Genomic DNA, 26,055 nt, shown 5'->3' with positions numbered 1-26,055 from the left:
AAAGTTAATCGGTTCAAACATTAAATATCTTGTCTTTGTACTATATTCAATTTAATATAAATTGAAAAGTATAGCACATTGAATTTTGTTGTTGAAACATGAGCTTTACTCAGTAGGCAATCATAGAAAATCTGTTATTTTTGAGTAAGAAAGATTAAAATTATTCTCTAAAACATATGTATAAATCTTATCATTCACATTCAAGGGCACTGAATATGTGATTCTGCCAGAGAGAGGTGGTAACACTGATGAAATATACTTAAGTATAATGACATTTAATTTTAAAACTAAATGATGAGATACACTGGCATGTCATATGTGATTTTACAGACTTGCTTGTGGTTCACTCAAGACACAAGTAATATATATGATTACACAGCTTACGCAGTTTTAAAGCTGCGAGGCTGATGTTTTCATTCATCAGATGTACAATCTATGCAAATATATTTTAAATAGACATAATTATGTGTTGTGGTGTCTCACCGGTCCCTGTTCTTCTCTTCCTTTTCTTACATGTGAAACACAATTTGACAGATTGCACACAGGTGGCTGTCGATTACTGGGAGACACTGTCACAGGAGGAAGACTGTCCCACACCTGTGCTCACAGAATAGACGGAGCATTATCTGTTTAAGATCAATGTTGTATGAACTGTTTGAAAGAGTGTTAACGAAGGTGCAAATTACGATGCTAAGCAAGAGCAGTGTGCTGGATTTTCTTTTCTTTTCCTAAGACTTGAGTGACATTTTTCCTGCACACCTGTACCTGAGATAGTTGGATGTGCAAGTGTCTCCTTTGAACAAATTACTTATTACTTAATTATTAAAACATTTTTGGAAATACACTTGTTTGTTTTCTTGCAGAGAGTTAGAAAGAATGAAAACTTTGATTTTTTTGTATGGGTTAAATTAGATATAGATATGTAGATTAGGTATAATGTGTTAATCGTAAGTTATGATAGATTGTTTTAGTCTCCCCACTCCATATGATGACTCCCTTTTCGCTCCATCTTTGAGTTACAAACGTTTTCCCCTTCAGACACGGTTGGTTGTTTCAAGCAAACCCTGACCTTAAGACCTCTCACCTTACGTAACCAAGACCATTAAAGAAATTAAGGATTATTCACTCCATTCAATAGGGGAGTAGAAGACCTTTGGGTAGTAATCCGAGGATTAGGATTTACTGTATGTAATAACACGTTGTCAGTGCTCCATTTTATATAATGGCTCAGAGTCAAGCACACATTATGTTTCCATCTGTTGTCTCCTGTTTGTTTTGTTTTTCTGCCACCTTACTGTGTCACTAACACAGGCTGAACAGAGTCAGTTGCTATTTGCAGAAGAGAATACTAATGGAGGCAATGTGCATCTCACTGCTCTTTTGCAGCACCATCACTCAGGCTTATTCCAAGATGCTCGATTTGTCCTTGCAGCTTTATTGACATCATTACCACATGATGATCACACGGCAGGCTGTTTGTCTCCTGCATTCTGTCCCGTCTTTAGTTTCACTCACCTTCAGACAATCTTTAAGTGCAGGAAACACACTAGTAACGCTGGTTTTACAGAGTAATGACACGGTTCAAGAAATATAGTTTTCTTCTTTAGATAAACTTGAATTTTTGAGTTTTTAGAAGCCATCCTCCCACCCCTCACTTTCACTTCAATCAGTTTGCTCAGCAGTTTTTAACATACATTATTAGCTGCTGGTAAAAACTTTTAAAAAACTAACAGTTTGTTTGGGCTCAAAACTAAAACTATTGAAACAGGTTGCCTTGAAATGTTGAGTTTTCTCAACTCTTACTTTAAAAGACTTTAATCTTCCTGCAGAGAATGAGCACATATACTGACTTTTTTTTCTTCAGCTTCTGAATGTAAAAATAATTGTTAAGGGATAGATGCTAATATTTTTAAGCACTGGTGCCACAGACCACCAAGCCCATAAGTACATTTTTTGTTGGCCCAAATGGAAGCTTATGTAAAACAATACAGAAAAGTCTATTTAATGTAACTTAAGTGTGACACCTGTAATGTCCTGTGTTCTAATGAACTGTTCTAATGTGGTGTTTCAGATAAAAAATGAACGTGACATTACATCCTTTGATGTGGCATATTCTGGTCACATAAACTGCTTCCATTCCCTCCTAAATTTTAGTTTAGTCCAACTTTTTTTGTATTTCTTCAGTAAGGATTATATCAGTTTGAATAGCCTCCACGTATCAGTGGCGAGCCGATGATGAGTACTGTTTGCTGTTTTTGTAAAATGTTGAACTAAAAGGTGCACAGGAATCTGGATGTTTGCAGAAGTGTAACATTGTGTTGCTGAAGGTTAGCAATGTGTTGATAAAACTTATTTATCACACAAAGAATATTTGGTGGTTGCAGAGTAACTTTTTGTCAGGCCATTGTTAATGTCAAACTGTTGTTTATTTACGACATTATATGAAAAAAATTACATAAGATGTTTTCATCTAAAACTTTCTTTGCCTCCTCCTCTTCCCCTCTTCTTTCTCTCTTCATTCCTCTACTCCCACTGCTCCTCCACCATCTCCACGATCCTCTTCATCCAACTCATCGCTCGAAGTAAAACATCCCTGGTTATTGTCTTCTAATAGACACGTCTTCATAAGAAGGGCCACACTGAATGCACACTCACATTTGACTAACGGCCACTGACACAAATCAAGATCTGATTACTTACACACACAGAGCAGGATCTGTACTCGATATACTGTGCATGCACACTGAGTTAATCAAGTCTCTTGTGTGCATTAATGTTTCATTCCTTCGCTCCTTTCTCATGTTCTGTGCCTAAATCATGCATGTGAGTATGCATGTAATACATGTCTTTGTCCACACTCAGTTTTTTTCCCAGGGTTGCAGCTCATCCTGTTATTCCCAAAACTCATTACGTGTCCCAGAATGCCACGTTTCTGGACGCATTGCAGCACTGCACTTCTGCGTTGTCAGAGTGTGGACTGGATGAGCAGTTTAATTTCAAGGAATTATTATCCGCTCGTCCCTAAACTGCAGCGACAACCTCGTCATATTTAACTGTGAATCCTTGGAGGAGTGGTCGGGGCAAAGGCAGGGAGCTGCGGCGGAGAGAAATGATGTTGGTTGAAATAATGCTCTACATGATTCACATGGATGCCATCCATGCATGAATAATTCATTCCTGCAGTATTACCCCTAACTTCCCCATACTGTTCCTCTCTTCTTGCCTTATTCTCTTCAACTTTCCGCTTGCATTCTCATTCTTATTCTTTCACTTCATCTCTCACACTTGTATCTGTAAGGGTGGCAGTTTGGTTTCAGAAGCGATGGGTGCCAATGTAACCGTGAGTTTGTGTAGGTTTTGCAGATTAGAGTCTGCAGATGTTCAGTCCCAGCGAGCTCCACCAATCAGAGGGCACATCCTAAAAACTGTATTTTGTGTACGTTCTTTGAAAAGTATTGTAAAAAGTCTCAAATCTGAAGCTCAATGTGATGCCAGGGTTATGTTTTTAAGCCTTTGGAATTTTTTTTGTCAACTCAGGGCTTCTTATTTATGGAGATTAAGGTTGTTAAAAAAAGAAAATAATCCAATTTTCTGTGACTTTTTCTTTTCTTTTTGACACGGTAAGAAGAAGTAACAAGTGCTGTTTTTTTTTTCCAACTAGTATGGTATCAAAGTTTAAAATATTAGTATTGTGACAACTCTAATGTGGATTATGGTGCCTGGACGGTGAGAGCACACTGTTTAGAGAGCTTCAAGAGAGTAAACCAAACTGAAACTACAAAAGCCGTGTGTATCGAGTCTGAAATCTGTTGGGAATTTTAAAACTGACTGTCCTATCATAGATTCATAGCAGAAGTATTCACACTAAATAACAGTATTGGACAAAAATGGCGTAGTAATAGTACACTACATGCCTCCAAAAGGGCCAACCACCCACTGCTTGACAGCTTTGCCCGAGGCAACGTGTTCAAGAGCACTTGTTCATGAGTGACAGCACACCACCATCATCTCACACTTTGTGGTATACACATGCTCAGACCCTACAGTCCTGCAGTCCCCATGGAAACAGCCTCCATGCAGTGTTTTAATTGCCCCATTAATGGTTGGCCACAATGTGATGCTGCCCCTAACATCTCTGATTTGAAGCTGCAGATTAACCCCCCCTCCCCAGCTTTGATTTTATGCTCGTGTTAGTGTTTCAAGGGTTGCCATGGAACACCCAGTAGGGTTGTGTTTTACTAATGGAAGAAAGTGCTGGGCCGGGCACGCACTTCACAGTACCGCTGCTCTGACTGGGCCCCTGCATGCTATTAACTCATTTGATTTGGCTGTCCGGACTTGACGGAAACATGATCATCTCTTTGTTTCTCTCCTGTCTTTCTTTCTTTCTCTTTTTCTCTCTCTGTAGTTCTCTACCCTGCTTTCTCTCCTCAAGACAGCGCTGCTTCACACACTGTCACTGTGGGGGATAAATGGGGGATTATGTCAAATATGGAAAGAGGAAGAATGAGGTTGATGGGTTTGTGGAACACGGTCAGCGTTAAAGTAGTCTACTGTCACAGCAGAGCATGGAAACTGTCAGGATGATTTAAGATTAAGCGAATCTCTGCCATGGGTAGTTTATTCATTGAGGGAGCTAAGTTTCAGTCTGTGCCAGCGTCTTTGAGTGCTGTGGGCTCTCATACAGATGAGTCTCACAGTTGCAGTCTATTGAGGGATCATCAGTCTGGAGAGGCACCGCTGTTCACACTCACAGGGAGTGAACTGAACATAATCACCTGACCAAAACCTCTGCCACAAGCCTGACGCTTCTCGCAAAGAGAGCAATAAAACTGCGAGCACCAGGCAACAATGGCTGCTATTTTGATCTCCGAGTTTACATCTCTATCCCACCACAGCCATGGAGTCCACGCTCAATAAAACAGATGATGATTAAGGCTTCTAATTGGATCCATTTGCACTGTGAGCTCTGCGATCATTAGTAATGCTAAGAACTTCTGAGCAGCACAGGGTCAGTCGTGCTAGAGATTTATCATAGTAATCAAATAATCCCTCTATTTAGAGCTGTATAAAGTTGGAACCTGTTGAAGGTAAGGGAAAGTCCTGAGTGTATTGCCTTCCTCCATACTGCTTGATTGCACCGTCAAGCTGCGCTGTGGCTGCTGGAGCTGATCGCTGCCATTCTGCATAATGGACCTCATGCATGAATCATTTGTACACACAGATTTGATCTTAAATTGTGGTGCCCTGAATGGAATGGGGAAGTCATTCGTTTTGCAGTTATTTGAGCATATACTTAAATATTATTAAACAAATTAAATTTAGACCCTTTTGCTTAACTATAGGGAAAGTTAAGGAATGAGTACAGTTCATCCTGAGGGGAGCATTAATGCATGTGTATGTATGTGCCAGATTTCATTGCATACATCGAATAGCTGTTGATACATTTCAGTCAAAACCACCTCATGATGGTGCTAGTTTGTGCAAAATGTTGTTTCAATTCGTCCAATAATTCTTGTGATATTTCTGTCTGGACCAAAACACTAACACTTGCAATTTCTAGAGCCACGATGCCAGCATGTGTAAAAGTACAAAATTATACTGTAAAAAACAAATAAATCAGCAGTACTCAGTTCATAAACGTAGTTTGTTTTAGGGACTCTTTTCCCTCAATAATTTAAAATTCTGAGTTTATTAAACACAAAAGAAAGAAAATTCTTCTGGCACTGAACTTTTTAAAGTTAGTAGAGCCTCTAAACAAAAGTTAAGTTTTCACTACTTGTGATAAATAATTAATTTGAGCATTTGGTTTTATATCATTCTGTAGTTTTCACAGTGATGTGTCCAGATCTTTTCAACCAAGTTTTGGTTCATGTACGCATGTTTAAGCATCAAAATGCCTACATATAAAGCCTGTAGGCTGAGGAAAGGGAAATAAGGCATCAGCACTTTAGCCTACATGACTGCTTTTTTCTAATGACTGAGTAGAAGTTTCAATTTGAAAAACACAGATAGAGTCATCCTTTTATGATCGTGGTTGACCTTTACCTCTGACCTGAGTGTCGTTCCAGTGGTGTGGGAGTATAACACCAATACAGTCGGTAATACAATAGCAGGAATTCAGCGCACCAGATATATCAGAAAAGTCACGCTCAACATTCTCAACCACCACCTCTGTGTTTTTTGTGTGTGTGCACAGATTCTTGTTGGAGAGCTGTGTGCCTTCTTCACCAAGGCAGAGGGAACCCAGGAGAAGACCATTGTTACTGCAGACTGCTGCTACTTCAACCCCCTGCTGAGACGCATAATACGCTTCCTAGGTGAACACTGTTTTGTATTACACGGCTCCTCTGCTCTTTACGGGCCTGAGAAGCCTATTTATGTCTAGGTGCGCATTTTCTCACAGGGAGAGTGAAGACAAAATACAAAAAGATTAAACTGACATGAAAGAAAAGGTTTGACTTGTAAGAACGTGACCTGCTGCAGAGTTTGTCAACCAGAGCTGGTACATGTAGCTGTTAATTGGATGATAAACAGCGATATGATCTTTGCGGTAAGATATTCAAGATCGTGGCAGGAAGACACTTGTGAATATTAAGTAGTGGCAAATTTGCATCTTGAGCTGAATCAGCTGAGGTGGAAGCTTCGATTTCACACCTCAGCTGATAATAATGTGTTGGGCTATTTTAGGCAGGAAAAACTTATTATCACCCGTTTTATCTCTGAGTTCTGTTGCGTGTCTTGATATGGTTCTCTGTCAAACAGCTAATGTGCTTTTCTTCATCTTCTGATAGATCTGATCTGGTTGAACTGTTTTATCTCTTCTGTGTCTTGTTGTTTGTTTATATTTTACCACTTATTTATCGCCCCACTCCAAACTCTCCGTCATACCTCTAACCAGGTGTCTATGCCTTCGGCCTGTTCACTACCACCATCTTCGCCAACGCCGGCCAGGTGGTGACAGGAAACCAGACACCTCACTTCCTGTCTGCCTGCCGACCAAACTACACAGCGCTGGGCTGCCAGTCCACCATGCAGTACATCGCAGAGCGCCGCGCCTGCACGGGCAACCCGCTGATTGTCCTGACTGCACGTAAATCCTTCCCATCCAAGGACGCAGCGCTCAGCGTCTACTCTGCAGTGTACACAGTGGTAGGTTGGAGCATGCTGGAGGCGGTGCTTTGTGCTTCTATAACATTTTGTAAATACTGTACATGCTACCAGTCAGAACTTGCTTACTCAATTTAAGAGGCCTAATCTTAAACATTTTTGCTTTTTTAAAAACAAATTTAAAGCAATTCTGAATGTTAGAGAAGCAGACTGATACCACGCTTGTGCTTATCCTGTAAATATGGTGCTATAATCTTAACTTTGCTAAGACTTGTCTGTTTAATCCGTATAAAAATGTTGTAAATACAATTTTTTGTAGTTGTGTGCAAGACTACTTCTCAGGCAGGAGCTCTTGGAGTCTTTTTGTCATTTTACCAGGCAGTCAACAGAAATAAACAAGATATGACATTTTAATTAGTGAGCTGTAGAAGTGGTGGGAGCCTGGTTTTGTTAAGGAATTGTCCTCTGCCAATTTTCTCCTTTTCCTGTAAAAACAACATGTAGTTACATCTTAAGCTCATGATAACAAAATGCAACTAGCTAGCAAATGATTTACGTATATTAGTTAGCCAGTTAGCTTTCATTTTGCTAACACTGGCTAACTTTGTTAATGCTAAACACTTGCCACAACACAATTATAGAATGTTTAATTCATTGCTATGAGACTGAAAGCTTGTCAGCAGTCACCCTCATCTTTGCATTGACTTAATATGCAATTTCACTGCCTATAATTATATAATAAGTTGTGCTCAATGCACACAGCTTAAAATACATACTCATTTCTCCTAAACTTGCCTACAGTTGTCCTAAACCTTTGTTGAGATAATTTTCAGTTTTGTTACAGACGCTTGAAAAATGTAGTCAGGTTGTATTGATGCATACATACTTGTGTGTGTGTTGTGTTCCTTCTTGTGTTTGTTGTACCCTACTGTGTGTGCCCTCCGGTCTGCCTCTCTGCAGATGTACGTGACACTGGTGTTCAAGACCAAAGGCACGCGGCTGACCAAGCCCACCATCAGCCTCACCCTGCTCTGCCTGGCCATGCTAGTAGGCGTGGTCAGGGTAGCTGAGTACCGCAACCACTGGGCTGACGTCCTGGCAGGGTTCTTCACCGGGGGAGCCATCGCTGTGTTTCTGGTGAGATAAAGAGACTTGACTGGAAAGGAAGACATGTTATGAATGTTCTCTCTACTACACCTACATTCTCACACAATACACACTGGCAGGTTTTCCACTTGCAATTCTAAATTTGTGATTTTTTCCTTTGGCTTCGCACAGAAGTGAACAAAAACAAATGGCGACTATGAAATTAGTTGGCTGACATGACACCTGTCGCCACCAGATTTTATCAGCAGCAGCTAACCAGGAAAAGATAATGCAAATGCTAAAACCCTACATGAGTTGGTTGAAAACTCCATCTCTGGATGACTTTTCATATGAACCTGATAGCGACATATAGGATATACTGTCAAAACACTGAGGCTAAAGCTACATGCTGCAGCAAAAAACGCAGCTGCAATGTGACCTGCTGTGCTTAGTTACAGTTGGCGTGCTATGATTGGATAATCACAGCAAACAGCAAAAGGTCAGTTCCCCTCATATCTTTCTTTCTTTCTCCAGGTGACTTGTGTGATTAATAACTTCCAGCAGATGCAGCCCAGTCCTCCTCCACCGCGACCCCAGCGCCCTGAGTCCGTGCTGGGCATGCCGATGGTGACGCTGCCCTGTGTGGAGAGTCCACTCGAAAAGTTAAGTGGCCCTCAGGTAAGGGGCGCGGGTGGGCGTGAGGCACGGCTGCACTCGCAAAAGTGGGGCTGAGATCCGCATCCCTTGTCTCTTACCTGAATCCGTTGTTCTCCTTTATCCCGCGGAGAGAACAAATCCCCAAACATGCATGCTCCAAGTCCCACCTGCACCCCCGGTCCCAACGAAAACACCCAAGTTAATCCTTTCGATCTTTAAGTCTTGTTGTCTGCTGATAAGAACGCAGCTGAGAGGATGGAACAAATTCTAGTGTGAATGTTTGCTTTGGAAAGAGACGCTCCCTTACTCCTAAACTCTACAGTGTTACACATTTCCTTGTTATCGGGGATTTAGAGAGTCACTTATCTCTTTGAGGTGAGTCAGCAGTTTGGCTGACACACTGTAATTTACCGTTCTGATATAATGCAAAGCAGCTGGCTGCAAGAAAACTAGGAATTCAGCTGAAGCTAAAACAAAATAATACACTCTTCGACATAAGGGTCTCAAAAGTGTTCTTTGTGAATGGCTGAGGTTCTACCAAGAACCATTTGCTTCTGAAAAACCCTTTACTCAAAAAAGGGTTCTTTGTAAGACTAAGGGTTCCATTAAGAACCCTTTTCAAGCAAAGGAAATAGTTGGAAGAAAGAGCTCTTCAAGAAATGTTGAAAGCATCGGTGTTAAAAGGATCTCCAACCTCAAATATTCAAATGTTTACCCATGTTTCAAATGGTGTTTTTAAATGTAGATGTGTCTGGAATCCCCTTAATCAATTCATTTTACTTGTGTTCTGCCAGTTTCAGCCTTCTTGCCTCATCTGTTGGATACATGCGTCTTTGTAGAACCCTCAGAAAAAAAGTTATAGGTGAAACCCTATTAATAAAAAAAATTATACCACCCTGGGTGGGATCATGATAAAACCTTTCGGATTTAAGAGGGTTCTTGGATGAACCGTCTGCATGGATTTTCTGGATGACACCATTACAATATAAAAAGGCTCTCCATAGAACCCCCTGGATGAGTTCTAAATGAAAAGTGTGGGGTAAAAAGGTTATCAGTAGAACCCCCTGGGTGGGTTCTAAAGCAAGCTTTGGAGTATAAAAGTTTTCCACTGAAAGGGCTCCGGGTGGAACCTTTAAACAAAATTGTATTAGTAACCAAAAAGGGTTCTCCTGTGGGAACAAGCCAAAGAACTCTATAAGGTTCTAGTTAGTACCTTTATTTCTATGAGTGTAGTTAACACCAGCAGTGATTGCAGAGGTCCCCTCCAGTTTTTTTTTTCTCTCCAATGTTTGCTTAAGATATTCTCCCAGGGACCGGCAGCTGCAGCTGCAGCGTAACAGGAGCCGACGTCCAAGTATTAAGGAGAATGTCTTGCGTCCTCTGTGGTCTGTCTCCGTCACTAACCCACACCTGACTGCCTCTTTTCCTCTGTCTCCCACCTTGCCTCTCTCCTCTCAATCTGCTCCCTTGTCCCTCACTCTCCTCCAGCATCCTGCACTCTCCTCCTCCTCCCCGCCTTACAACACCTACGTCCAACCATTCTAACCAACTTTGAATCTTTTTTGCCCGTCACAGTCACTCCTCACTCTCCCCGTCATCTGTCGCCTTATTTCTGTTTTTGGCTCTGTGCATCTGTTTTCTCCTCTTCCCCCCCGCCCCTCATCCCCGTGCATTGCTCTTGATTATTCTTTTCTTCACTTTTCTCTCTCCTTCGCCTCCTCTCTCCCCCGTCCTCTCTCTCTTTCTCACTCCTCTCTTTCCCCTGCAGACTCCGCGGGGATCTCCGTTCACCGAGATCACATGACCATCAGCCCTATCGGTTCCCCGCCACCCCCGATGTCCTCATACCGTCTCGCTCCATTTCCAGCGAAGTCTAGACCAGTCGGAGCAGCACTCGCCACACTGCGCCGCCCATCCGGCTGGGCGGTATGCAACGCTGCACCGCTCCTATTCCACACAGGTCTAGACCTCCCCTAACACACACACACAAACACCCCACCCTGTTGCCCTCTGAACCCCTGGGGAACCGATAGGCAAACTCTTCAAAGACTTTCTCTTTAAAGACTGAACATTCAGTACAGAGTCAGGTACATCTCTTCCTTTTTTTTATTTTGAATATTATAATTAAAGACTTTTGTTGTAACTTTTTTTGTATGAACTCAATCATGTGAAGCTCACTTTCATCTTCAGTGGCGGAAAAAAACATCAAACTGTGACCACTGAGAGTGTTTTTTTTTTTTTTTTACAATGGTATGAATGAGTCTTCACCCATTTGAAGGAGGCTAAATGTGATGGTGAACTCCCTGTGTGACTCACAGGACGCAGCTTTGATGTCTGCTGTCAGGAGGTGGCCATGTTGGACCAAAGAAACCTGCTGAAGGATACGTGTGCTGCTGAGATTTGCCCGAAAAACACCCTTATAGGAAGCCATACACACACACTCTCTCTTTTTCTCCCGTGGTCTCTTTCTCTTATCCAATCCCACACACACACACACACACACACACACACACACACACACACACACACACACACACACACACACTCCTCACAACCTCACACACACTGCAGTCTGAGTAGCAGTGCCCTAGTCAGCTCCGCGTGAGGTTTACTCAGATCAAAGAATCCATTTCATATCTCTCAGCAGAAGCACCAGACAAAAGCAAACAGGATGAAAGTACCGACATCTTCACTTGGCTTTCTTCTTCATGTTTTCTCTCTCAGACGGTTGCAGCTTCGCCAAAAAAACTGATGTGAAATACAAACACATTTGATAAGACAAAGCCAAGCTCTCGGCTGCAGGTGGCACGACAGTGAGCCAAATAAAGTGTGTCGCATTCAGGAGCAAATATTTGATTTTTGTATTCTTTTGAGACGACGAGCCTTCGTACAAAACACTTTATGTGATGCCAACAGACTTTTTTTTTTTAAGTTTTATTTCACTCATGAATGGCGTCGCTCACGCTGAACTGGAATTTATTTCTCGACGAATCTTGAAAAGATTTGCTACGGACTGCCCGACTCATGTAATTATTGTGATCAATTTCTGAGATTTTATTAACAGATTTATTTATTGACATGTATATATGGTGTGGTTGGCATAAGCGCTCCACGTGGCGTGACAGTTTTGCTGATTTTGATTTGCACACTCCCTTAAAGTCCATGTTTTTTATTCTCCCTCCTCTTCCTCTCCCAACACATCTTTTTACAACTTATGTTTAGCTCTCTTCTCTATGGTATCTTGACTATAATGCCATCACTGTGCTGTGAAATGTTTCCCTCTGCTGGATGATACACACACACACACACGCACACACACATACACACAAATATATACAGAGCACATTCAGACACATTCAGAAGCACACACGTGCACAATCACACTTGTATCCCCTAACCTAGCTGTTACTGTACGTCCCTTCCCTTAATCCACTTTCTAACACTGAAACCCATTTGTATGATATTGTACATAACTCTTTTTTGTAACGAGAGTGTGATTTTTACACAAGCATCACCAACACTCTGTGTGGAGATTGGGGAAAATGTTGCATTTATCGTGATGATAGAGAACAGTGTGTATGAAGGTGCTGCACCACTCTGAAGCAACACTGGATCAGCTGGAAAACACCTGGATGGCTCACTCTTTTAATCAAACTCCGTGCCCACTGGACCAAGGCTAGACTGGGAGAGTTGTTTACTCATAGTTTATAACATACAGTGTCCATTAGGTTATTCTCTTTTGAATTCTCATTAGCATAAATCAGTTTCTCCCTCTTTTTTTGTTTGTCAAATCTTCAGACACATTCATGATCTTAAAGAAGCAATATTGTGCGTCCAGAAATAATTCATGCAGTCCAAAGAGCGAGTTGGAGCCATAGATTGTATATTAAATAGATTGAAATCCTGTTTAAAATACAATCTATGGTTGAAGCAAGTCGATTTCTCCCTTATGTTAGCTTGCACGGCCAAATCTAACATCCGATTTACACCTGGTATTAAAATATGATCTGTCCCTATGATTATCTGAACATTAAACGATCTGATCTTGTCTTTGCGTTAAGATCTGGTATTTTTAATCCATTCTCACTGTCCTTATAGAGCTCGGATCTCTGTCCTCCAGAGCAATACCTGCGTGTCAATAGTGAGGTGGCGGAAACTTTACAAAAGCACACACAGCTAAATGAGATAAATACTGTGCTGGATCAAATTAGATATACATTGTTGAGTTAGGGGAGACTTTACGAACCTTGTGAAACACTGTCTATGATAGTCTAAATTATACGTTCTCTCCTGTAAATTCAGAAGATGTAATACATTAAGTTATTCCTTTCTTTGAATGAAAAATATTGTGTCAGTTTGTCCCGGTGTGTCGCAGTGCCGGTGTGTAGGCCACTCTGTGACTAGATAAATTATGCCTTGTTATCAGCATAGCAGCTGCACAGATGAGTGCAGCACACAGAGTCTCTCACACACACAGCTGCTTCTTACTGTATAACATTCACTTCCCACCCAGTATTGCCACCTGACTGAATCTAAGTCCAACATTCACTCTTGTGTTTACTCTGTTTCTGTTTTCACCACCTCCTGAGTGAAATATTTGGCTCTTTAGCTGCTAAATGCTCCACTTTGTTCACCAAATATGAGCTAATTTTGTATGTCTTCAGTTTAATGCAGGGCAGCTAGCGTGAAGTGGGTTTATCACAGCTTATTCACAGCTACCAGCTGCTGCTGGAAACAAGGTCGAAAAAACTCTGTAGAGAACATCACTATAGTCTTATTAGACATGGTCATTTGATCCGTTATTAAAGCCACTATAAAGACCTTTAATATTTTATTGATTTTGGAGGCCCCCGTGGACAAAAGCGGTGGCTTCTCCACATCATAACCACAAAATCTCAAAAAGTCATTTCCTGCTTCATTTTAACTGGCTAATGTACTACTCACTGTGACTTTGCCATGGAAAATGTAAACACTGGCTCTTTTCATCTGATTTCAGGGACAATCCGACCCAGTAGCAGACACAAAGAATAATAGAAATAGTCAGTCTTCTTGCAGATGGTCTTGTTTACTTGTGTAGATCATAAAGATGCGTCAGTAATAAACTGAGACTGTTTCCTAATCAGTTAACAACTGTGTGGTAGCTTTAATATAAATACATAGAATATGGAATATGGAAATCTAGGGAGACCCAATCTTTAAATCTTATAAGGACAAGAGTCTAAATGAAAAACTCTTTGCTACCACGTTAGCCTTGGGAACTTTACAAGGTGTTATTATGTCAGTGTCATGTTTATAGCTTGTTCCACTCACCCCAAGTGACCCAAAAACATCACTTAATGCTGCTTTACTATCTGTGTTGTGAGCCTCTTTAATGCTAGATTCAAAGACTTTTACATTGCTGTGTGTGTCTGTAGATTTGACAAGAAAAAGAGAGAGAACTATATTCACATTCAGTATTCCCTTAAAACCTGTGTGCACAAGATAAGAGAAATATCATGATTCATACCAGGATATTGTCTTTTTTTATATATAACTTCAACTAAGCCATAACCACGTGGTTATATGTGCAGTATAGCAATTAAGGATATGTGCCCAAGAATTATCCACTGGATGTTAATCTATCTCATATGATAAAGATTGCATAGAGATTTACTGAGCATCTTGAACTTTGATTGAATAAATAAATTACTTTAAAACTGTGACATGGCTCAGAGAGCTGGGGCACATATACCACATACCTGCAAAGTTGTGAATTTGAGTCAGACTCATGACCTCTGCTGCATGACATCCCTTTGTTTCATATTTTTCCTCATTTTTTTTCCAGTCTTCAATGTCCTGATGAAGCAGAAATGCCTTAAAATAACTTTAATGGAAAAAATGTAACAGCAGAAAATACATTCAGAACCAGTGACAACCTGTAACTCGAGCTTCTCATCTGTGCAAAATCTCAGCAACTCCTCATCGATGCAGTCAGTCAGTATCTGAATCAGTGTTCACTGTGTGAGCGCTGCTTAATAAACACCAAAAGAAAAACACCCTTCATCAACAGCCAGATTCCCTTCAGGTCAGAATATGTTCTCCTCTGGTTTAACCGTCAACACCGCAGCTTTACTTTTCCTGTAAAGTCTGTAGTTACTTCAGTTAAATCAAAGAACAAACACGCCGCAGTTGACTGACATGTGAATAAGAAGCACCAGTCTCCTTCAGATCTGCAACTCTGAGGGAGAAACACGTTTCCTTTGATCCTGTTGCAGCAAACCCTCTGTTTTGTAAAGATTTGTGTGATGATGAGAACAATAAATGGATATTGCAATAAGAAAAGCTGTCTGTGTCAGCGTGCTGTTTGTTTTGTTACAGTATTCACACAGTGATTTGGTGCGTGTGTCTGTGTGTGTGAGAGAGAGATTTTACAACCGCTCATCGCCATGTTTTTCGTCCAATCAGACTGCAGGTGGGTTCATCGAGCCTGAGTACTTGTTTCTTTATTTACAGCTTTATCAATCACTTCGAAACACTTGAACAGAGACAGGCGTTAAGTAGAACATTAACACTAAGGCGGTTTACTACAACTGGCCAAAAAATTACTAATTAGTTTTATTGGAGGTCACTGAAGGATATGGTGATAATCTTAGCATGGCTCCTTTAAGGAACAGGGCATATTGTCAGCTGTCCACTGGCAACCGGAAGCTGGAAGAAGAAGCTGTGTTCCTGACTTGTATGTTGATCTGATCTCAAATGTATCGTTCAATGGAATAACATGAGATTGACCCTTAAAAATAAAATTTGCTATGAAGACAGTAATGAGCTGAACCCCCACAGAAGGCATCACATGACCACAATATTGTAGTAATGCGGTTATCATCACAGCCCTAACTAACACTTTCAGTTGGTGCATCATTCCCAAAGTCTCTGTCTTTGATGACCAGGGAATGAGATTCAGCAATCACAATTTTCACTCACAGACACATGAAATCTGACAACAGACCCCAAACAGACAGCTACTTTGTAAGAGGTCACAGACAAACAGGTTGGGTACTTTTTGGTCTATTGTTTTATATTGTATTAGTTCATTACATGTTTTTAGTGCAAAATCTTATTCTGTGCCAGTAACATTCCGGGTTTTATTATGTTTCTTGTTTTATTTTTTAACACTACCTCTTGTGTCTTTTCAGTTTCCTGTGTTTTCCCGCCCCTCATCAACTGCACCTGAGGCCACTCACTCACCTGCCCCTGATTACCCTCCTTGCCATCCCTGTGTATTTATACCCCCACCAGCTCCACATGTCTCTGCCAGATTGTCTCTATTGTCTGTGAAGCTGCTTGGTGTGGTTGTAGGCCTCATGTTTCCCTTTTTGACTTCGCCTACTTATTGGATTATAGTTTTGTGCCGTTTTTTCCCTGTCTGTTTTTGTTTGCCTTTTTGGACTCCCTGTGTTTGCTTTTTTTGGACTTAAGTAAAGACAGTGATTTTCATTTGAACCTCACTCTGCCTCCTGTGTGTTCTCTGCACCTGAGTCTCACTTCCCAGAGCTGTTACAGTTGCCAGTCTGTTAAATAAATGCAGTATGGAGTAAAAAGGACATTTCCCACTAAAATATGCAGAGGTAAAGTAAGAAGTACTAAGTTCCATAAAATAGATACCAAGTAAAGAAGAGGTAGATCAAAATTTTAACTGCAACTGCACTGCAGTACAGTACAGTACAGTACAGTACAGTACCTAAAGCTGGACGACTTGGGAGACACAGACTAGGGAAAGTTCAGAATCACTGTAGCAGACACCAAGGTAGCGCCAAAAACACAAGACTGTTATTGGAGCTTGATTACTCCTTGATTTATTTATATTTTCTCAAAAACTGGATCCTCCAACTGTTCCAACAGAGTAAAGTTGGTGAAGTTTGCCTTTAAGATCTGGCCCTCGAAATATAATAAAAATTAAAAAACATCTGGTAGCACTTTATTTGATGGGGTGTGCATTGGACAGTCATTACACTGTTATAATATATAATAGTTATATAATAGTAACCATCATACGCCTATGAATGACACATAATGACAACAGTCATAAACCTCCAGTCAGGGAAAATATAATAATTATCAAGCATGGAATGATGTGTCATGACAAGGTTATGACAGAGTAAGTAAGTCTTATGCCCACCCCATGAAAGTATTATTAATATCCAATCTCCAAATACTCACCGCCTTGACCCACCTCGAGAGAGACCTGCAGAGGTTAAGGAGACGTTCTCTATGCTGTGACAGGCTCAGTACTGCCATCATGTGGTCTAAAATGTTCTTACACCTTAGATGGATCTGAATCTTGATAATGATGCATCATGCAAACATAAAAAAGGCACACTGTAATATCACAGTATATTTATTTTTCACTACTGTCAGTGAATTTTCCACTTACAGCCCTCTCGTGTGGATTATGAGAAAGCAGAGTTGTTAACTCATGCAGGTCAGAGAATAACAAGATAAAAACAAAACAAAATTTAAATTAAAGATTGAAAAAACAACATTCACTCTCACTTTCTGTCTGGTGGCTCTGACATGCGCCTGTATATCCATATCACTCCTGCCACTCTCGAGAGGTTATGCATTTGCAGGTTAAATCCACAAGATGGCAATGTACATCATAGACATGTACATATGTTTTGAAAGGGCTACAGAGAGACAATTCCAGCCCAGCATTCATCTCTTCAGACATCTTACATGAGGAGATTTCTCAAGCTGTGTCATGAAATGAAAGGAACAATCGCAGTAGTTAATGAGGAGATCTGCACCTGTGTACACTAATGAGACATAATGAGATCCATTTTCTTAATGTCACAGATAATGGAAAGAATTACTTATACATCAGTGTCTCCGCACCCTTCACTCTGCATGCTTGATTTCCACAGCGAGTGCCTTTTTGACTCATTTTAGGAATTCGCAGCCGTAAAAACACAGAGAACACTATCCATGAATTACACTGAAAAGCTGATCAAAGAAACCTTACAGTACAGCTGACACTAATTACAGCCAGCTCAATTCTCCAGACTTTGGAGAGATGCACCTGCAATTCCTAAAAAACCTCTGCTTGACTGAATTTAAACGACCACCAAACATCCCAGTCAGAGAGGTTCAAAGGATGACGCTGTTTCCTTGGTGAAATCCCACCTGCAGCGTCTTTCTGCCTCTTTTTTTTTTTCTGCCCATACAAGCCTCATTAGTGTGGGCAGCACAACTCCCTCTGTTAGTTTGCTGGGAATTTTAATTCCACGGCGTTCTTCTCCGCATTCCAATCACAGGAGTTTTCTTGTAATTTTAGGTAATTTTATTTTCAACCAGCATGCTCATTTTGGTTTTGAAGGAAAACGTGAGCAGTGTGACCAAATGCTGTAAAAGCTGCACAGTGCTGAGTGATTCACAGACTGTGGATGAAGGTGCATGTAGAGAGGAAGTCACAGAGGAAAGAGACTAGAGAGTAAGAATAAAGTGACATTTAATAGTGTATAAGACAGCATATTAGAAGATGATCACAAAGACAAAGACAGAAATGAAGATGATCCGCAGACATATAGAGTCATTCAATTTTAGTTTTAATTTGACTGTGTTTAAGGAAAAAATAAACTAAGTATAGTTTTGAAACACATGCACATAATAACTGAGCAGTTAAATAATGTAGAAAACTACCGGTACACTAGTTGCATTTTGATCATTTTGATTTGTGACCCCAACATCTCCCACATTTTGACCCTGGAGATGATATCAAGTAGAGCAGCCATTCCTTAAGACTGGGTCGTGACCCACAGTTGGGTCACCAGAGATTTTATTTGGGTCACCAAATGAATAAATGACTTTGGAAGAAATTCTGCAAATGTCTGTAGTCCACCTTTTAAACAGCATTTAAAATGCATATATTGTTTTACTGATGAGATTAAAAAAAAACAAAAACAAAACTAGAGCCTGTTAATTCTGCCAAAATGCATTTATTTCTCATTTATGAAGTATTTAACGTGTATATGTTTTTAGCAACACGCACCAAGGTAATATCAGGTGGGGTGGAAAAATAGTCAGGAATGTTAATTTTGTTTATGTTTATTGTCATTTCTGAAAAGTGCGTCCCCAGAAAAAAATGTTGGGGAAACACTGAAGTAGCGGATGACCATTTGCTTTCGTAATTAGAGTTATTGACTTTTTTTTAAAATTTATTTTCAGAATTGTCCATTGGCTAAACTCCTGCAAACAGTGACTGTTCAATTACTGTATAACTTTAGCAACCGTAAACTCACAGTATAAAATTTCTGTCCCCGGGGGTCTCTCTCACATTGAAACAATAACAAATACGTATAGTTGTAATAGTAGTTAGATGACATCGTGAGGTGGCTCGGCATCATGGGAGTTGTTATCTTCACCATTAAACAACCATTTCAGATGAAAATCTATCTGGTATGACTCAGGCTGAAATCATGATCGTGCATTAAAGTCTTACTCCAGTTAAAATGAGTCATGTGTCATGACATCCTCATGCTCTGGCATATGTGAAGCTTCTTTTCCCACCAGCTATAGTAACTAGCAGCTATCAGGAAATGCACTGTTACCTTAAAGCAATTACAGATTTTACCATTGTTGGAAACATTTGGGATAATGTACTAGCATTTTTGGATATTTAGTTGCATATTATAGTTTTAACTAGGCCCAGCAGCCATGTCAAGATATGTGGAAGTAGTGACAGTAATAATCTATATATGAGGAGCTGAAGGCTGCTATCTCAAAAAACACAAGAGTAATGGTGAAAAATGGATTAAACTTCTCTAATGTATGTGAGCATGTCCAGTTAAGAGCAGTGTCACTTCCAAGGCTGTTTGTAATTTGAAACCCCACATTAGTTTGTGGTGTTTTGTTGTTCACAACTTGCACTAATTAGGATTTCTTCACTGTTTCAAAGCTGATCCTGGATGCTATCAGACTCTCAGGCAGGAGTGTCAAAGATATGGCCTGCGGGCCAGAACTGGCCCAACAAATGTTCCAGTCCGGCCCCCCCGATGACTTAGATGAATTTATAAAGTGTGAAAATAGCAAAGAAGCCATTAATTGCAATTTCTTCCAATGTCTATCTATTGAGCTGATAATAAGAGTAGAGCTTATGTACAGGCTATGTGACACATCACTGTCAGTCGTAGGCTGCTGTTCATGCTAGAACCACGGTGGAAAATGTCGTTGTCAGAGTATTGTGCTTTCCAAGAAAAATGGACCAGTTCCTATGTTTTCATATGTGACTGACTGAATGTGGAAAAACTGAAAGAGGAAATTTGTAGGTGTTGTTATTTATAGGTTATTATGCAAAGGTTATATTGGTCTGGCCTACTTGAGATCCAGTTGGGCTATATGCGGCCCATCAACTGAAATAAGTTTGACAACTCTGCTCGAGGGCAACATTAGCAGCTCTGTCCTGCTCTCTTTTGGATTTGGCAAAGTTCACACTCTGCGACCGAAGATGGTGTAAAGTTTGCCAAACACATCGGTTAGTCCCATCGGCTAAGTCATCATCCTAAAAGCCTGTTCTCTGAAAGCTGAAAATATACTGTCTGACGGTGAGCTAGCCAAACTATTGATGGGAATTACGGGTCTTTGAGGGGAGACAGATCTTATGGCTCCATTCCTTTGAGAGAGCCAGTGTTCCTCTTTCCTTCTTTCTTTCTTTCTTTTCTTCTGTCTTTCTTTTTTATTGTGTTGTTTTTTCAGAGGGTGGAGGTCACCAGGTTTATCTGGGGAAAAAAATCCCCCAGATAGGGTAAAATTTGTATCACATTCAAACTTAGACGTCCCACTGATATAATTTAATTTCACATGTATGGACTAGGTTTAGTGGCATTAAATTAGGCCTTGTGCTGCCAGACCTAATGCCAATCATCACTAAGCCAAACAGGGCTATGTTAGAACGGAATAACAGTCTGATCTATTTTTGTAACACTACAAATACTACACTGCAATACACGAAAATTTCAGCTACTGAGGATACTGACTTCTTGCCTGAGACATGCAGCTTTAGCCTAGGGCTCCACAGTATGGCCTAAAATTTCTATCACAGTATAATTTAAAGCATGGACAGCAATGTGCAAAACTGGAATAATAAATAGAGGAAAAATACAAAACCTTTCTCAAGTATATCAAGTATTTCAACCACTTATAACCACTGTTGTCTGACATGATTTGCAGACTACGTCTGTTGTCTGACTTTAAAACTGAACCATGTCTATATTATGGCTCGATTATTATTTTCTTCTTTTAAAACAGCTTAGCTGGGGACAAAAGTTAGCTGTAGACAGCATTTTCACCTCACTTACTGTAGCTATCATTAGCTTAATTAGCTGGTTAGCCATAGCTGATAAAATCTGCTGTCAACAGTTGGTGTTTCAGCTATAGAATCGACAGTGGTCAACTAAAAACGAGAAGCCTGCTGTTATCCACTTTTGTCTGAAATCAAGGAAGTATTGTCTGAAAAATTAACAGAATTAAAGAGTTTTAAGTGGTAAATCTGTTGCTGTTAAAGCGTACAGTCTGTTCAATCTGTTTCAGTAGGGTGTTTGTGGAGGACAAGAAGGAAAAGGGTTAAACTGAACATAGACTGATTGGTGAATCACATCACGTTGTTAACAAAATCCAACACATTTTAATTTAGTTCATTTTCTACCTCAAACTTAGTTGCCAGCTCTGATTTATGTTCTCATTCCTGCATAAGTTTTCTTTTTTTACAGCACTGTGAGCAAGAAGCAGGTGGCAGATGTGGAGGAAAGCAGAAAGCGGCACCACAGAAAATCTATAACAACCAGACAATGGGGCATTCCCACTCGAATCTCAAATTCCATCCCACCCCGTGTTGTCTTCTATCTGCTGCCGGGATACGGGACCTGTTTCTAAAAGCAGGTGCTGCTGTGGGTTTGGGGGCATCAGTTTCCCCTGACAGTTTGGAGGTGAGGCGCACTCGGCTGAGGCGCTCCATTGAGGAAGTTGCACATGTCATCATCGTGGTTAAGTGGAGGAGAGGAGGAGAGACAAGCCGGATGAGTCATGATGGGAGAGACAGAGACGTGGAAGGGAGTGGGTGTGTGTGCGTGAGTGTGTGTGTGTGTTGCTGGTGGTATTGAATTTGTCTAGAATGTGCGCTACAGAGCAGGTGGAGAGCAACTTATTATAGGGTTATTTAAAAAATGTATTCCGATACAATTATTAATTCCCATTAAAAAAATGTAGTCAGTAACCCAAACCAAGCGTCATAATATTAAAATAATGTGCCTTCATTTAAAACATATAAAACATAAAACATAAATATGGTGAAATTGTTTAGCTTAAAATAATAGTTTATGCTTGTTGTTGTTTTATTCATTTTGCACAGCTATTCCTTTATGTGTGAATACACATTGAGATTTTGCACATTTTAATATACTTTGTTAAGTATGCTATTCACATTTCACAGTCAAACTGCCACAAACTTATTCTGGGGCTTGTGTTTTCACCCACACACCATCCATGCAGTATCACCACCTGCAGTCCCAAAATGTTTTTCAGTAGCAGCAGTAGGAGTACTACTACAAGTAGTAGTTGTTGTGGTAGTAGTAGTTAGGGCTGGGTATCGTTTACAAATTACAATAACAGTACCATTACCACTACTTTAAAGTGATACTGATACCAATACAGTACTTCGTTTGATACCTTTTTTTACTTTATTCAAAAGTCGTCATGTGAATGGAAACATTCTTGGAATCATCTTTATGGATTTTATTTTTATTGGCCATTGAAAAGTTTTGGCGGCATCCCAGCATGCTGAATTCCCATCATGCTCGACTTCACCTCACTAAAGACTGTATAGGTTGTAGCTGCTGCAGTAGTGGGCCAATCACATGTTGCATTCAACTGAAGAATGTTGTGATTGGCTGTGAGAGGACACATACAAATAGTCTTGTTTTTTGTAGATCTGGATACAAAAATGTTTGAATGCAAGTATCATGTCACTGGACAGGTTTTGATATTATTTGGTATTGGGTTATTTCGACCAATACCTGGAAGGTATTAAGTATCAATACCCAGCTCTAATAGTAGTAGTAGCAGCAGTGATGCTGACAGGTTAGCTAGCTGACTGGATTCCCATACAGATAATATTAATGGTTGTTCTTTACAGCTAACATTAGCCATTGATCTGTGTAGCTAACGATAGTAGTTGGTCTTAACCTGGAAATGATTCTTCGAGTTCTTGGGTAATGACAATATTTTCACAGCTTAAGGCACAACTGTCACAGCAATGTTGTTCATCTTTTCTGATTTATAGTCAAAATAATGTTGACATTTCCTCCTAGTGAAGCATTTTTTCACTCAAGCCCACAATAATAAACTAACTGTAAGATTAGCTGGCGTCACTGAGACCAGAGTGCAGTGACCTGCAATGCATAACAGCAGCCTGTATCAGTATCACTCGTGTCGTGAGACAGGTTCAGGCACACCTTAGGATTTTGAAGACTATACATGCAATTTACTATACAAAATGTTACGGATGAATTTTTAATTTACTATATCAGTACAGAAGCAAAATGTTTACCCTGAAAAAGTCCTTTAAAAACCTTCTGTCAAAGCAAACCCCAGTTTTCATCGTTAGCGTGTTTGCTGGATGGTGTTAATGATTACAGTGGGACTCATCAGGCCCAATTTTTTTTTTCCCCACCTGCAGTCTAGGACCTCTGCCTCTGATTGGCTAGCAGGCTCCTTGGCACCTCCGTTGGTTAGGTTGCTTATAGAGGTTATGTATACCGGTGTGCCTTAAGATTTTAGTAATCTGATTATGTCCTTTTTTCTCAAGCTGTAATGAAATATGTTACCTTTTTTAGTATTCTGCTTACATAATCCTGGTACACGTAATTCGTTACTCCCCAAGCCTGCTTATTATGTTTCTGCTCCTCACTGCTCTTCCTCTTATTCTCCTCTCTTTTCTCTTTACATGAAAAATATAATACACATACACTCCTGTCCCTCACACACACTCTCACATGCACAGATACCAGATGTCAGCTCAATATTAATTTAGTTAAATTATAATTGTTCAGGCAGAACTACAGGCTGACTCAATGAAATTACACATAACCGTGAGTTATTGATTTTGTGTTATGTGCAGAGGGTGTGAAATAAATTGAAAGTATTACTACAGCATCAAAGTGTGCAGCGCCGACAAGAACATAATGTATACACTTAAATCGTCCCTCTAACATGACTAGCAATTACAGATACCCATTGAAAAGCAGGAAGATTCAATCAGGCAAAGTTGAGGCTCATATCCAGCAGTGGAGCGGGGTTAATTAGTATACGTGGCTTTAACCAACCATGCAGGATGTTGAAGGGTTGAAGGATAATGTTTGTTTAGATACACGGGCGCAGTGTCCACAGATAATGTCTTCATTAACTATTGATGCTGCTCACACACACACACACACACACACGCAGGCAGATAGCCCCTGTATCTCCTCCAGTTTATATGCTGCATTCCCTCCACCTCTACACCTTTTCTCCTCCTCTCACTCTGTCTCTACTCCTTTATCTGAGCATCCAAGAAAATCTGTAAATCCACACACACACACACTCACACACACACCTCCTCCACCCCCCACGTTTTTTCACGCCTGCACTCCCCCTCCACTTTTCTCTCCTCTTCTTCGACTTCATTCTCTCTTTCCATCTCTCCCTCTCTATCACTTGAACATAAGCACAAGGTACACACCACCCGCCCATCCTCCCAACTTCAATCCCCCACCCTCCCCACCACCACCACCACACAGCCCTTCACTCCTTGCATTATCTTTCCCGGAAATTGCATTTCCAGCACAGCCAGGGCCCCATTATGAAGAGGGAGCGACATGCTGTAACCTTTTTAAAAAGCCATTAGTGATGCACCTGCCCCTCCCCCCAACCCCCCCACCCACTGCCTCCTTCACAGCACCCACCCCTTAGACCCCCACCAACCCTCACCCTTCGAACATGCACCCCCCCGCTCCCTTTTTTCACCCTGCCTGACCCCTCCCCACCCTCATGGCAGCTGTAATGTTATTAGGCTGTTTCTACAGCCATTACTCGGCCAGCTCCGCGCTCCCCAGCTGAACATGGAGCAGATGCAGAGGGAGCAGCGTAGGGCAATGGGTGCAGCGATAAGTGTGGCAAGGGGTCAGGTGTAAAGGCGATGGATGGATGGATGGATGGATGGATGGATGGATGGATGGATGGATGCAGCAGGAAAGAATGTGAGCACGAGAGGAGAGTGGAGCGCAATCGATAAAAGTAAACAATGAACTGTCTATCTCTCCATCCCCTATCCCTGCTCCCTCTTTCGGCCCCCTTATCTAAACACAAACAGCAACTGTAACACCAGACCTGGGTATCACACACTGCACGCACAAATATGTAAACAGACACAGTATAACCGACATACACACACACACACACGTAGCAGCAGCTGCAGCTCGATACACAGTCAGTCGTGAGCCTGTTGAAGAAGCACTATTGTTGTTGCACTGTCATGTAGTGTTGTAGTTGTGGACCACACTGGCTGCATTATCGTCCAATTAGAATGCAGAGACGAGCCAAGGAGGGCAGTAAAGAGGGAAGTGGAGTGCCATGGAGCAGTGAGAGAGGGCTGAGACAAGCCAGGCACACAGACAGACTCTAAATCCAATTGCATGGGCAGGTTCCAGGAAGCGGATAGTGAGAGATACACTCTTAGAAATAAGGGTTCCAAAAGGGTTTTTCCTGAAGGGCAGACGTTCTACCCTGAACCATTTGCTTGGAAATGATGTGTAAATGATTTGTCAAGACTAAGGATTCCATTAAGAACCGTTTTTATCTAAGTAACACTTTTTAGAAGAAAGAGTTCTTCAGTTTGTTGAAAACTCTTTTGTCAAGGGATCTTTGTACCATTATATAAAAGAGTTCTTAGTTGGGTTCTAGATAAAGCCCTTAGAGGCCTTTTCCACCTACATGGAACCGGCCCTGCAAGCACCTAATTTTGAAGGATTCTGAGTATTTCAACCAAAAATAAACTGGTTAGGAACCTGAAAAGTTGGTTTCCAGCTGGAGCCAAAAAATACCAGTTTTTTCTTGGAAACCAAAGGGGACGTGTCATGTTCTACAAGTTGTTGTACATCGTGCAACGCCCTCTGTTGATGACATCTGTGACAATGGTTC

The 26,055-nt window shown here is 40.8% G+C and overlaps 1 protein-coding gene across 3 annotated transcripts in view; it reads left to right on the top strand.

The window, feature by feature from the left end:
- plppr2a (phospholipid phosphatase related 2a) overlaps positions 1-11,000 on the top strand; it is a 61,458-nt gene extending 50,458 nt beyond the window's left edge. Inside the window, exons 4-8 of one of the 3 annotated variants that reach the window (XM_084743803.1) lie at positions 6,200-6,320; positions 6,902-7,152; positions 8,071-8,247; positions 8,731-8,874; positions 10,342-11,000. In XM_084743803.1, coding sequence (XP_084599929.1) covers positions 6,200-6,320; positions 6,902-7,152; positions 8,071-8,247; positions 8,731-8,874; positions 10,342-10,398 — 750 coding nt within the window. In that variant the 3' untranslated portion in view covers positions 10,399-11,000. The remainder of the gene's footprint in view (positions 1-6,199; positions 6,321-6,901; positions 7,153-8,070; positions 8,248-8,730; positions 8,875-10,341) is intronic. The other 2 variants (XM_084743801.1, XM_084743804.1) reach the window with 2 other exon arrangements.
- The last annotated feature ends 15,055 nt before the right edge of the window (positions 11,001-26,055 follow it).

This window comes from Lutjanus erythropterus, chromosome 19 (assembly GCF_056507025.1).
Source record: "Lutjanus erythropterus isolate fLutEry1 chromosome 19, fLutEry1.hap2, whole genome shotgun sequence".
Taxonomy (NCBI): domain Eukaryota; kingdom Metazoa; phylum Chordata; class Actinopteri; order Lutjaniformes; family Lutjanidae; genus Lutjanus; species Lutjanus erythropterus.
Note: the sequence above shows the minus strand (reverse complement) of the source record. Positions and strands in the feature narration are given on the sequence as shown.